Genomic DNA, 12,998 nt, shown 5'->3' with positions numbered 1-12,998 from the left:
CGCCCCGGAAGTGGGCGCAGGGCATGCGCGAACAGTGGCGCCCGGTGCCAAGTGCGCATGCCCAGTCGGTGCACCCCAGTCCTCGGGCACCTGGGCAGTCTGTGGTAGGGTTTGCCTCCTGCTGGGGGCCGAGGGGCCTCGAAGCCCCTCTTCCTTGGGCGAACAGAGATGGCTCTCTCTAGACCTTTTCTCCTTTCCATCCCCCCGCTCAAGCCTGCCCTGGTTTGACCTGGTTTCTCAGATTTTTTTAAAAGTCCACCTTAAGTCTCACCAGCCTCTGTCTCATCTCTGCTTCCTTCCACGGCAGACGTCTCCAAACCTACGTCCACATTCGCTGTCTACCCGTTCTCCCATTCAGTCCCCACCACCTCCAGCCCTCTCCTGGGAGGCTTAGGGGCAAGTAGCCATTAAGCCCGAGAGTCCAAAGCCCTCACTCATCTCTCTTTCGGACCCTTCCCGCGACCAGATCACTATGTTTGTGTGCCCCAGCCTAAGCCCCGGGCCTCCGTCTACACACAAGCACCTGGTGATCTTTCCCAGGCTTGTGGCTTTAAATACCACTCATATCTCTTGATTCACATCATTAAATGGCCAGCACTCCAGATTCCTGACCTCTATTTTAGGTACCATTGATCTCAAATTTAACATGTGTGGTCAAAACAGAATTCTCCACCCCCCCCCCACCCTCCCTCCCCCTCCGCATAGGCTCCCCTTGCCACAACTGTACCGCTATCTAGTCACCCAGAGCCAGTGGTCCTTGCCCTTTCTCATTTCATGGCTGCCTCCTTATGTTTTTCTACGTTTCAACATAAATGTCACCTCCTCAGAGAGATCTTCCCTGACTACCCACTGCATACATGTCCAACTCAGCTTCCTTAGGGCTTATCACAATTTATAACCCTGTTATTAATCGGATGCACTGGTTACACATACAGTCACACACACACACACACACACACACACACACACACACACACACACAGAGGAGGATAGGATGTAAGCTCCTTAAGAGCAGGGACACCAACTGCTTGGTTTATTATCTCCAGTCCCAAGCAAGGTGTGGAGCATACACAAGGGTTCAACAAGTATCTGCTAATGTCCAGCAGTCATTAAGCATTTTGTGAGGGCTCATGTCTCACATGCAGGTTTGACTCTAAGGCTGGTGTGTAAAGCAACAACAAGAGTCACATCTCTGAAATTCCTTAGGGAGGTGCCAAGTTGGAAACTAACATGCCAGCTTATTTTCCTCCAGGGAGGGAACAGATCACTGTTTCTAAACCTGCACCCAGATAAGGCTTGAGTTTAGAGCCCAGGTGTAGGAAAAAATGATGGAACTGCAATTCAGTGAGGTCAAGTGAAGCTCAAAGGGGCCACAGAGTCACTGTAGAGAAGGGCAGTGCTGTCTCCTCACTCATTTCTCTTTCAAAGTGCCATGGCTAAATTCCCAAGTTAGAGAACAAGCAAGGGGACTTCACAGTAGCACTGACCTGAACAATTACTGTATGCAGGCTCAGACTAAAGGGCCTCTGGCTTGCACTATTCTGACAAACTCTTCCAGCAGGACGAAGCCCAAGGGACTGCACAGCCTTTAGGGAGCCCAGCACAAGTAAGGCACCTCCATGGGAACTTTATTCATTGATCTAGCCGTGGTCTGTAGGAAAGAGGTTACGGACCCCTCTTGTGGGGCACAGACTCCGTGCTGCTAGGGTCATTCTCAGAGTCATCTTTGGGTCTTGCCACAGGCTGGAACTTGAGCAAGACAGGCGGGGTGAAGATGGAAGTCTTCACAGGAGGGGATGGTGTCTCCTTGGTGTTGGGGGAGCCACTACAGGCCAAGGTCCTGTGCAGGAGACAGCCAACACATGTCCATGAGGTGGGATACCGGCACACAGAGCCATCAGAAGTACGCATGACAAAACTTAAGGCTGTGGGATGGCCTTCAATACATTTCTACTTCCATAATGCTCTCCCATGGATGTTTTGTTCCAGGCTGTTCATCACAGCAATGTTGGTGATTATGAAAGCCTGGAAACAATCAAACATCCATCAAAGAATGGCTAAAGGAACCATGGACACCATGCAGCAGACCATTCTGCAGCTGTTTAAGTTCTGATGATGGCCCAGCCCTGGTGCATGGCCCCACAATTCTGTGAGGATCTGATGATGCCAACAATGCCTTGCTTCTACATTTTGCATCATAACAACACTGCACAAGTGATTGCCGGCAACCCCTTCTCCATCACTCGGCAGTCAGTCACCTTCCTACTCTTCCATCCTACCAGGAGGTAGGATGATCTGATTGGATAGCTTATTGTTTCCACTTACACATAATTCATGAATCTACATAATCAGGTTTAACCATGTTCATAATTTTATGTCTGCATAATATTCCGTAATTCTGTGAATGCACATTTAAGCTGTTTCCATTTTTTCTCCTTTTACACTGCCATAAACACTTTTGTACACAGTCGCTTTTTTCTTTCCCTTAATCATCTCCTTGAATTGAAACTCTCCCAGAATTGAAAATACCAGAGCAAAGAATATGAGAACATCTATGGCTCCTGATATTTTGATAAACTGCCTCTCAAAAGACTAACCTTAAACTTTGGTGATCCAAAAAGACCAGAGAAAGAGAGAAGATAACCCACATAATATGAGGAAATATTTTGCAGATGCTACGTCTGATAAGACTTGTGTCTTTGGCAGTCCTTCAAAATATATTTACCATATGACCCAGCAATTCCACTTTTAAGACTATACCAAAGAAGGGGTGCCTGGGTGGCTCAGCCAGTTAAACGTCTAACTCTTGATTTCGGCTCAGGTCATGACCTCACAGTTTTGTGAGTTCAAGCCCCACTTTGGACTCTACACAGAGCCTGTGTGAGACTCTCCCTCTCTCTCTGTGCCTCCACTGCTCACACTCTTATCTTTCTCAAAAATAAAAAAAATATTTATAAAGAGTGTGCCCAAGAAAACTGAAAACTATGTCCTCACAGAAACTTGCACAGAAATGTTCATAACAGTATTATTCATAAGAGCCAAAAATGGAAACAACCCAAATGCCCATCAACTGATGAACTGACAGATAAAATGTGGCATATCTACACAGTGGAATAATATTGTTCAACCATAAAAAAAAGTCAACCCATAGAATGTACACCACCAAAAAGGAACCCCAGTATAAACTATGGACTTCTGGGTGACGCTGAAGTGTCAATATAGGTTCATCAGTTGTTAATAAACACACCACTCTGGTGGGGGATATTGACAATAAGGAAGGGTATTCATGTGTGGGGGCAGGGGACATGGAGGAAACTTCTGTACCTTCCTCTCAATTTTGTTGTAAACCTAAAACTGCTCTAAAAAAATTAAGTCTTAAAAAAGAAATTTAAAAAGCAGGAAATTCAGAACTGACACATGCTAGAACATGGATGAACCTTGTAAACGTTATCCTAAGTGAAAGCAGCCAGTCACCAGAGACCATGTTATTGTATGGTTTCATTTATATGAAATGTCCAGAATAGGCAAATCCACAGAGAAATGTTAGTGGTTGCCTCGGGATGGGGGAGAGAAGAACTGGGGGTGACAGCTTAGTGGTGCTAGAGGTTTTCCTTTTTTTTTATTGTAGTAAAATATGCACAAAATTTACCATTTTAACCATTTCTATGTGTACCATTCAGTGGCATTATACACATTCACAGTGTTGTGGTGACCATCATCATTATCTATCTCCAGGACTTTTTCATCATCCCAAACAGAAACTGTACCAATTAAGCAACAACTCATCTCCTTCTCCCAGGCCCTGGTAACTTCTCACCTACTTTGTCTTTAGAATTCTGCCTACTCTAGGGGCGCCTGGGTGGCGCAGTCGGTTAAGCGTCCGACTTCAGCCAGGTCACGATCTCGCGGTCCGTGAGTTCGAGCCCCGCGTCAGGCTCTGGGCTGATGGCTCGGAGCCTGGAGCCTGTTTCCGATTCTGTGTCTCCCTCTCTCTCTGCCCCTCCCCCGTTCATGCTCTGTCTCTCTCTGTCCCAAAAATAAATAAACATTGAAAAAAAAAAAAAAAAAAGAATTCTGCCTACTCTAGATACTTCATGTAATGGGAACCAGACAATAACCTGTCCTTTTGTTCTGGCTTATCTCACTTATTTCAACATTCTATTATATGGATAGACCACATTTTGTTCATCTTGGGTACACCTGGCTTATTTTCTCCTTTTAGCCACTGTCAATACTGGAGCTATGAACACTCATATACAAGTATCTGTTTGAGTCTCCACTGCAATTCTTTCAGGCATATACCTACAAGTGGAATTACTGGGTCATATGGTAATTCTGTTTAGTGTTTTGAGGAACCACCATACCCTTTTTCCATGGTGGCTACACCCTTTTACATTCCCACCAGCCACACACTAGAGATTCCAATCTCTCCACATCCTCATCAACACTTGTCATTGTCTTTTTAAACTAATTTTATTTTTTAAAGTTTATTTATTTATTTATTTTGAGGGGGTGGAGGGGCAGAGAGAGAGAGAGAGAGGGAGGGAGGGAGAGAGAGAGGATGAATCCCAAGCAGGCTCCACACTGTCAGCACGGAGCCCAGCTCAGGGTTCAAACCCAAGAACTGTGGGATCATGACCTGAGCCAAAATCAAGAGTTGGAAGCTTAACCAACTGAGTCATCCAGGTGCCCCTTTTGTCTGTCTTTTTGATGGAAGTAGGTGGGAAGTAGTAGTTCACTGTGGTTTTCACTTGCATTTCCCTGATGTCTAATGATGTGGAGCATCTTTTCCTGTGTTTATTGGCCATGTTGTAGGTCTTCTTAGAAGAAATGTCTATTCAAGTCCTCTGCCCAATTTTTAGAATGGGATTTTGATGATTTACAAATATTTTCTCCTATGGGTTGTTTTTTCAGTCTCTCCTATTTGGCATGATGGAAATGTTCTAAAATTGGATTATGGTGATGGCTACACAAATGTGAACATACAAAAAGCCACTTAAGTTGACACTGTAACTGGGTGAATTTATATGATACTATGTAAGTTATCTCAATAAAAGAATTTTTAGGAGCACCTGGGTGCTGTCAGTTAAGCATCCGAACGTTGATTTAGGCTAAGGTCATGATCTCAGAGTTTGTGGGTTCGAGCCCCACATTGGGCTCTAGGTTGATAGTGCAGAACCTGCTTGGGATTCTCTTTCTCACTCCCTCTCTCTCTCTCTGCCCCTCCTCCACACTCTCTCCCTCAAAATAAAAAAACTTAAAAAAAATTTTTTTTAATTTATTTAAGTATTTATTTGTGAGAGAGAATGTAAGCAAGGGAGGCACAGAGAGGGGGTCAGAGGATCCAAAGCGGGCTCCATGCTGACAGTGGAGAGCCCAATGTGGGGCTTGAGTCCATGAACCATGAGGTCATGACCTGAGCCAGAGTCAGATGCTCAACCGAGCCACCCAGGCACCCCCCCCCCCAAAAAAAGAATTTTTAAAAGAATTAAAACAGGGGCACCTGGCTGGCTCTGTCGGTGGAGAATGCAACTCTTGATCTCCGGGTTGTGAGCTCGAGCCCCACATTAGGTGTAGAGATTATTTAAAAATAAAATCTTAAAAAAAAAAAAAAAAAAGAATAGGGGCGCCTGGGTGGCTTAGTCGGTTAAACGTCCAACTTCGTCTCAGGTCATGATCTCATGGTCCGTGAGTTCGAGCCCCGCATTGGGCTCTGTGCTGACAGCTCAGAGCCTGGAGCCTGCTTCAGATTCTGTGTCTCCCTCTCTCTCTGCCCCTCCCCCACTCTTGCTCTGTCTCTCTCTCTCTCTCTCAAAAATAAATAAAGATTTTAAAAAATAAAAAAAAAAGAATAAAGCCATTTTATATTATTTTCACAGCAAAAATGAGTCTCTGCCTATAGCCTCAATAGCACAGGATTCTCTACTTTGGGCTTTTTGACAGGTATATAACATACATGCTAGCAACCTTAATGTGTACATCTTTCATTACTAAGTATGCCAAAAATATTTTTAAAGGTTTGCTTACTCTTTGGGTGTCATCTTGGATAAACTTTCCATCAACTAAATTTAGAATCAGCTTTATAGAACTGCGTAGGTTTCTTACAAAAGAAGCCATCTGAATTCTCACTCATTGCTAGTGGGAATACACAATGCTATAGCTACACTGGTAGTTTCTTCAAAACTGAACATATTATCACCATGTGATCAGCAATCATGCTCCTTGGTGAAAGAGTTGAAAACTTATGTCTGTAAAAAACCTGCACATCTATGTGTATAGCAGCTTTACTCATAATTACCAGAATTTGGAATCAGTCTTTCGGTAGATGAATGGATAAATAAACCACAGTACATCCAGACAATAGAATGTTATTCAGTGCTAAAAAGAAAGGAGCTATCAAGCCATGAAAAGACATGGAGGAAATTTAAAAGTGAGTATTACTAAGTGAAAGAAGCCAATCTGGAAAGGCCACATACTGTAGGATTCCAAGTATATGACATTCTGGAAAAGGCAAAACTGTGGAGACAATAAAAAGATCAGTGGTTGTCAGGGGTTACAGAAGAGGGAGGGGCACAGAGGATTTTGAGGACAATGAAACTATTCTGTATGATACTATAATGGTGGACACATGTCATTATACATTCGTCCAAACCCACAGAATGTACAACACCAAGAGTGAGCCCAAACATATGACTTCTGGGTGATAATGATGTGGCATGGTAGGTTCATCAATTTAAGGTGGGGAATGTTGATAGTGGGGGTGCCTGTGTAGGGACAGGGGGTAGAGGGGAGCTCTCAGTACTTTGTCAGTTTGCTGTGAATCTAAAACTCCTCTAAAAAACAGTATTTTTTTTTTTTTATGTCATCTGAAGCAATGAAGTGGTCAGTTTAAATATATACTTTGAGGGGCGCCTGGGTGGCGCAGTCGGTTAAGCGTCCGACTTCAGCCAGGTCACGATCTCGCGGTCCGTGAGTTCGAGCCCCGCGTCAGGCTCTGGGCTGATGGCTCAGAGCCTGGAGCCTGTTTCCGATTCTGTGTCTCCCTCTCTCTCTGCCCCTCCCCCGTTCATGCTCTGTCTCTCTCTGTCCCAAAAATAAATAAACGTTGAAAAAAAAAATTTTTTTTTAAATATATACTTTGAAATAACACTCCATGGAATGACATGGGAAATACTTAACAACACCCTAAGTGGAAAAAACAGGCGACTAAAAAACAAACCAACAACCATATTCAGTAAATCCCTGCTTTGCAAGACACATGTCTATAAACCTTAGGGCTGCCCACAGTTGACAGAATTGTTTCTAGTGGGTCTCTGAGCTGCTTGTTTCTGATCTTGCCATTACAAACACTAGGAAGGGGGAGTGACTTTTCCAGCACCCTATTACATTAGGGTCTTTTCATGAAACGCAAAGGACTATCATAAAGAACGTTTTTCTGGCCCTCATGCACACTGCCATGATGCCATCAAGCCAGGCAAGCCAGGATGGTGTCAGAGGCATGCTTACCAGGGGTAGCCAGGGCAACGAAGCTGATGTGCACTGTTTCCAGCCAAGTACGAGAAATGGAAGCCTCCGGGGTTGAGGACCAAGGGGGTCAGATCAACCATGTGGCTAAAAGAGCGGAGAGGGTAACGTCAGCTCTGGGCTCCTCCCAGGCAGGCCCTTCCCAGCCTCATTGCACATGTCTATACACAGAGCAGACCCGAGCCTCGATTCCTTCCCTATTAAATGGGAATAACAACACCTCAGGATTATTGTGAGGATTAACAAGGTAGGGAAGAAATGGCAACCGAGTGTTGGCACACAAGCTACCCAAAACACTCCTTTTTCATTTGCCCCAAGTTTACACCTCTTTGGGTTCGATGACAGGCCAGCCCAGTTTAATTTCACTTCGGACCTTGTAACTTCCAACTTCTCTATCTGCGGTATAGAAACAAAATCTTAGGACAAGTTTGGGGGCCTCACTGAGAAAAAAAAACACCTTATACAGGAACCAGGGGAAGTACATGACTGTCCTTCATTTGACAAATACGTCAGGGTCATCCTCAGTGCCCACCTCGAGCTTGGTGTTAGGGTAACAGAGAATGTGATGGGGGCTGGGAACTGACAGAGGATGGGGGTCTGCCTAGAGTGAGAGTGCGGGACAAGGGGAGATTAGCAGGGACAGGCAGATAGGAAGGCACACTGCAGAGGCACCTAGAGAGTGGCAAGAACACCACCCATGAGGCGAGGCAGGTGTGGGGCTGGAGACATTGGGGGGCAGCCATGGTTCTCCACCTGTCCTTTGGGCACCCCAGAATTCTGCCCAGTGTTTTGGGGACTGCCTCACTCAGCTGAAGCACAGCAGGTAAAACTCTGTGCCTCCAACCCTTCAACAAGAGCAGACCCCTTTTCATCTGCTTTATCCGTCACCATTCCACCCAAGATAGTGCCTGCAGATAGAGTTCTGCCACTTAAAAACAAAGTTCTGAGAGCCACTGCTGTGGGCCCAGGAGAACCACTGGGGTGGTTCTGAGCGAGGGGCAGAGGCTGCCCTTCCTGGGACCACATGAGTGGGGGATGCACTCACTGACCGACTTGCTGGGCAGAGGAGGGAAGGGGCCAAAGACCCTAGGCATAGTGTAGACAGACGGTGATGAGGCCACCATGGAGGCCACGGTAGTAGCAGTGGATGGCAGTGGTGGAGGTGGCAGCACGGTTGGTGGCAGGCATGGGGAGGTGGACTGGTCTTGCAAAAGGATGGGTTCTGGTTTCTTCAGTTTTGGCTTTCTTCTCTTCTTCTTGGCATCTGTGACAAAAGGGACCAGTGAGTGCCTACCCCACAGCCAGAAAAGGATAGAGTGGGAGCCCAACAGTAGTATAGGGTCTTCACAAGGTTCCTCCCCCAAAAGGGACCACATTATAATGCCTAGAGCCACTGTTGACAGGCACCAACATGTACCATCTCATCAGCCCATAACTATCCCATGGGGAAAAGGTATTTTTGTCTCTCTTACAGATACAACTGTAAGCTCCAAGTGTACAAGGCACAGGCAGGATCCATACCCCAACTGTCTGACTCCAAGGCCAGAATTTCAGGGGAAGTGACAGAGTATCACCACCAACGAGGGCTTGGCTTGCCCTAGGCAAGTCAGTCTGCCACCTATGCCCAAGCACTGTGGAAAGCTCCTGAGTCTGCCAGCACCTTCATGAGGTATCCAGGCTCTGGACAGTAAGCTCACCAACTACACCCAGCCCCAGGGCCATCCTAAGGGTGTGCAAAGGCTCCTTTTTCTGTAAGGAAACCCATATGTACAAGGTCTTACAGAGGTGGGCTCAGGGAGAGAATCTTTGAGAAGCAGGACCCTCAGGCCTACCCCCTCTCCTCTTTCTGTATTAGGTTTTCCTCCTATATTCAACAAGTCTGGCTATTTCTACTGTTCAGAGTTATAGGAAACCAGCAAAGTGGGTGTGAACAAGTGCCTCATACAACCCATTAGAACGGCTCATCTAGAATGATGATGACCACCACCAAAGAGCACTGACCCAGAGCTAAGAGCCTGAGCCTCAGAGCAACCCAAGCCTGAGTTCAATTCCAGATTCTACTACTTACTATGTGACATTGTTGTCACATAGTTGGCTACCCTCCCTGGGCTTCTATGCTCTCTTTCATAAAATGAGGATAAATAGGATCCCATACCTTGGGAGACTATGGTAGGAGCTACATATGCCATGGGTTGGGATGAAATGGTGACGTGGAGCACTCACACTTACCATCATGGGAAGTAGGACCCCCAGGTGAGCCAGGCTTCCTAACATAATGAAGCAAGCAGCTCCACCACTAGGTAGTCTATCACTGAAGACAAATGCACTGAAAGAACTGAACCCAAATCTAATCAAGGCTTTAGAACGACTGTCCAAGACATACAGGCAGAATGGGCCGCCTGGGTGGCACAGTCAGTTAAGAGTCAGACTCTTGATCTCAGCTCAGTTCATATCTCACAGTTTGTGAATTCAAGCCCCGCATTGGGCTCTGTGCTGACAGCAGGGAGCCTGCTTAGGAGTCTGTCTCTCCTTCTCTCTGCCCCTTCCCTGCTTGTGTGCACTGTTTCTGTCTCAAAATAAATAAACTTAAACACACAGACACACAGACACACACACACACAGGCAGAGGAGAATAAAACAAACAACACCAATGAGCCATAACAACAGATATAAACCCATTAAGTGGATTACCCCAAAGGACAACGCAGTTCTTCAAGTTGATGGCAGGGGGGACAAAAGTGAGGGCATCCTATCTCAAGAGGTTTCAACAGATGTGGCCACTATACTCATTTGCCATCCCTGTGTGGTCATTAAAGTGGCCCCTTCCATTTCACTCTCACATATGTCCTAATGTGGACACAAAGTATATAGCCATCCTAGTAATGGAAAGTCAGAGGCTGAACACCAACCTAAGTATCAGCTAATATTATGGAACTGTTGTCAATTATGTCCGGGGTAACACTGTGATTACAAAATATCTTTTTTAAAAAAAAATTTTAAATGTTTACTCATTTTTGAGAGACAGAGCATGAGCAGGGGAGGGGCAGAGAGAGAGGGAGACACGCAATCCAGAGCAGACTCCAGGCTCTGAGCTGTCAGCACAGAGCCTGACTTGGGGCTCAACCCCACGAGCTATGACATCATGACCTGGGCGGAAGACACACTCAACTGAGCCACCCAGGCGCCCCACAAAATGTCTTTTTCTAATATCTAAAAAAAGCATTCTAAAGTATTGAAGAATACAATGATGTCTGAGATTTCCCCTAAAATGCTCCAGAAAAAGAAAATGGGGGATGAAGCAAGCATGGCAAGATGGGGAGAATTGCAGAAGCTGAAGGGAGACCAGTATCTGAGTGTTCGCTGCAGTCTCCAGTTTTGTTTATGTTCGTTTTCATAATAAAGACTCAAAAAATAAACACCAAACAATCGAAAACGTACCAAGCACAGGATCAGGGATCAGGGATCCTAAGTCAGGTGTGCTGGCAGAGATTGACCCTCACCCTGGGAGTAGAGGTGCACGCGGTGGATGCTCCTCTTCAGCTGTTCCAGGCGCTGGTGCATTTCCAGGGCACCCATGCTGTTGCAACAATTCAGCTCCCCCTGGACTGCACAGAAAAACTTCGCCTACAACAAGGGGAGAGGCAGGGCAGGAAGAAGCGGGAGAGGTGACACAGCTGCCTACAGCACTCCCCACGCTGGGCCTCCTGGGCCTCCTGGAAGACCCTACCCTGCAGCTCCACCTACGCCCGACGGCCCTCCCCACACCCGCTCCAAACCTCCAGTCTTCAGAGCTCCGCCCCATCCCTCGAAGCCCCGCCGGCGGACTCGCACCCAGAGGAAGGAGAGGAGCCCGCGCCCCTCGTACTCGGCCAGCTTGCCCTTGCGCACCACCCTCTCGGCCAGCGCGGGGTTGCGGTCGATGCTGCGAAAGAGGCGGCGCAGCGCGCGCTCCGTGTAGGTGGCCGCCTGCCTCTCGAAGTCCTCCTCGGAGATGAGCTGGCAGAAGGTCACGCTCTGGGAGAACTCGCTGTCGAACTCGTCAAGGACCTCCATCCGAGAGGCGCTGCGGGCTGGCTCGGGTGGCCTGGGGGCGGAACGGTCGTCGGGGCGGGGCCACCGAGGCTCCAGGCGCGCCGACTCCCACCCGCCTCGGGCCAGGAGAGAGGGGCTTCTCCCGAGGGCCCGGGATCGGTCGCCGAGGGCGGGCCGGGGCCAGTAGGGGCGGGGGCCGCCGGGACCCACCTGCTCTCTTTCCCACAGCCGCCGAGCCTACGCAGCCTCTCTCCGCGAGCCGCAGCCACCGCCCCGACCGTTCTAGCCAATCCCCCTGGAGCTTTCTAGCAGGGGGCCAATCCGCGCGAGGGGGACGCACGTGACAATGCCCGCTGCTCTGGGCATGCGCTCTGGCGCCTTCGACGGGGCGAACACTCACGCGCGCGCGGCGGAACCCTGGTCCTGATGGGGTCCCGCAAGACTTGATGAGGGAGCGGGCCATGGCACGCAGAGAACATGGTCCGCACCCAAACTCTTTTTTAGGCCCTCACTCCTCCTTGTTCCGACAGCTCACCAACTCTCCTTGCGGTCTGTAGACAACACCCCAAGGACTTCACTCAGCCCGACTCATCTGCCCCAGACTTCACTCTTCCACTCCTGATTTACTCTCCAGCATCAAATCCACCCACCCCTCCCCCAGCTTCTATCTTCTCTCTTCCCCTGTATAACTCAATACTTTGTGTTACTTTGCTCAATACTTTATGTTGCCTCTTCAGCATCTAGCTGCTCCTTATGGGTTTAAGAAGGTCCTATCTTCATGGTACCATCTTGGACAATTTAGCCCACTCTGAGGTTCCAACTCAGGGCTGACTTAACTAACCCTAACTTATATCTCAGGCTCAGACCTTCCTTGAGTTCTAGAACCACATCCAAGTGTCCGATGGGGAAGTTTTGGGGGCATCTCATGCTGCACACATAAGATTGGCATATAGGTTCTTCTCTCCCAACCCCAAACCTGCTTCTTTTCTCCTCTCCTACTTGGTCAGCGATGACACCACCATCCACCCCAACCATTAACAGGGGGGTGCACCCTGGATTGCTTCCTTCCTATCACCTCCACCGCCCTTCACCCCCAACAATCCATGGAGTGTACCTGATAAGTCTAGACAATTTTCACCTCCCACCACCAAGCCACCAACCCTCTAGGCTCTGCTGTCCCCAACATCGGGCCCTCACTTCCTCCTGCTTTGAGGTCAGAGAGCAAGATGGAAACAACCAAGGAGGAAAAATGTTCTAGCCTAGGAGGACAAATAGACTTAGATACACCTGGGTTCAAATCTTCATCCTGCTTCCTGACCCTGTGTAACTTAAAATGAGACTTTACTTTGAAATATGTAGTATGTGCCTTTTTATAAACAGCAGAAGCATCCTCTGAGGGGTAGAGTAGACCCCTAATTAATCTTCCCCCATGTTCTGCTAAT

At 47.7% G+C, this 12,998-nt stretch overlaps 1 protein-coding gene across 1 annotated transcript; it reads right to left on the bottom strand.

The window, feature by feature from the left end:
* Nucleotides 1-1,196: 1,196 nt before the first annotated feature.
* On the bottom strand, nt 1,197-11,808 carry LOC124519877 (uncharacterized). The gene is made up of 7 exons (XM_047090343.1): nt 11,767-11,808; nt 11,356-11,608; nt 11,025-11,148; nt 8,574-8,788; nt 7,850-7,920; nt 7,507-7,611; nt 1,197-1,840 (listed from the first exon to the last, which is right to left on the bottom strand). The coding sequence occupies exons 2-7, from the start codon at nt 11,575-11,577 to the stop codon at nt 1,666-1,668; spliced, it is 912 nt and encodes a 303-aa protein (XP_046946299.1). The 5' UTR covers nt 11,578-11,608; nt 11,767-11,808; the 3' UTR covers nt 1,197-1,665.
* Nucleotides 11,809-12,998: the final 1,190 nt, after the last annotated feature.

This window comes from Lynx rufus, unplaced genomic scaffold (assembly GCF_022079265.1).
Source record: "Lynx rufus isolate CCGP_SWC_20201006 ecotype Redwood Valley unplaced genomic scaffold, mLynRuf1.p SCAF_29, whole genome shotgun sequence".
NCBI classification, from domain to species: domain Eukaryota; kingdom Metazoa; phylum Chordata; class Mammalia; order Carnivora; family Felidae; genus Lynx; species Lynx rufus.
This window is presented reverse-complemented; position numbering and strand designations above follow the sequence as displayed.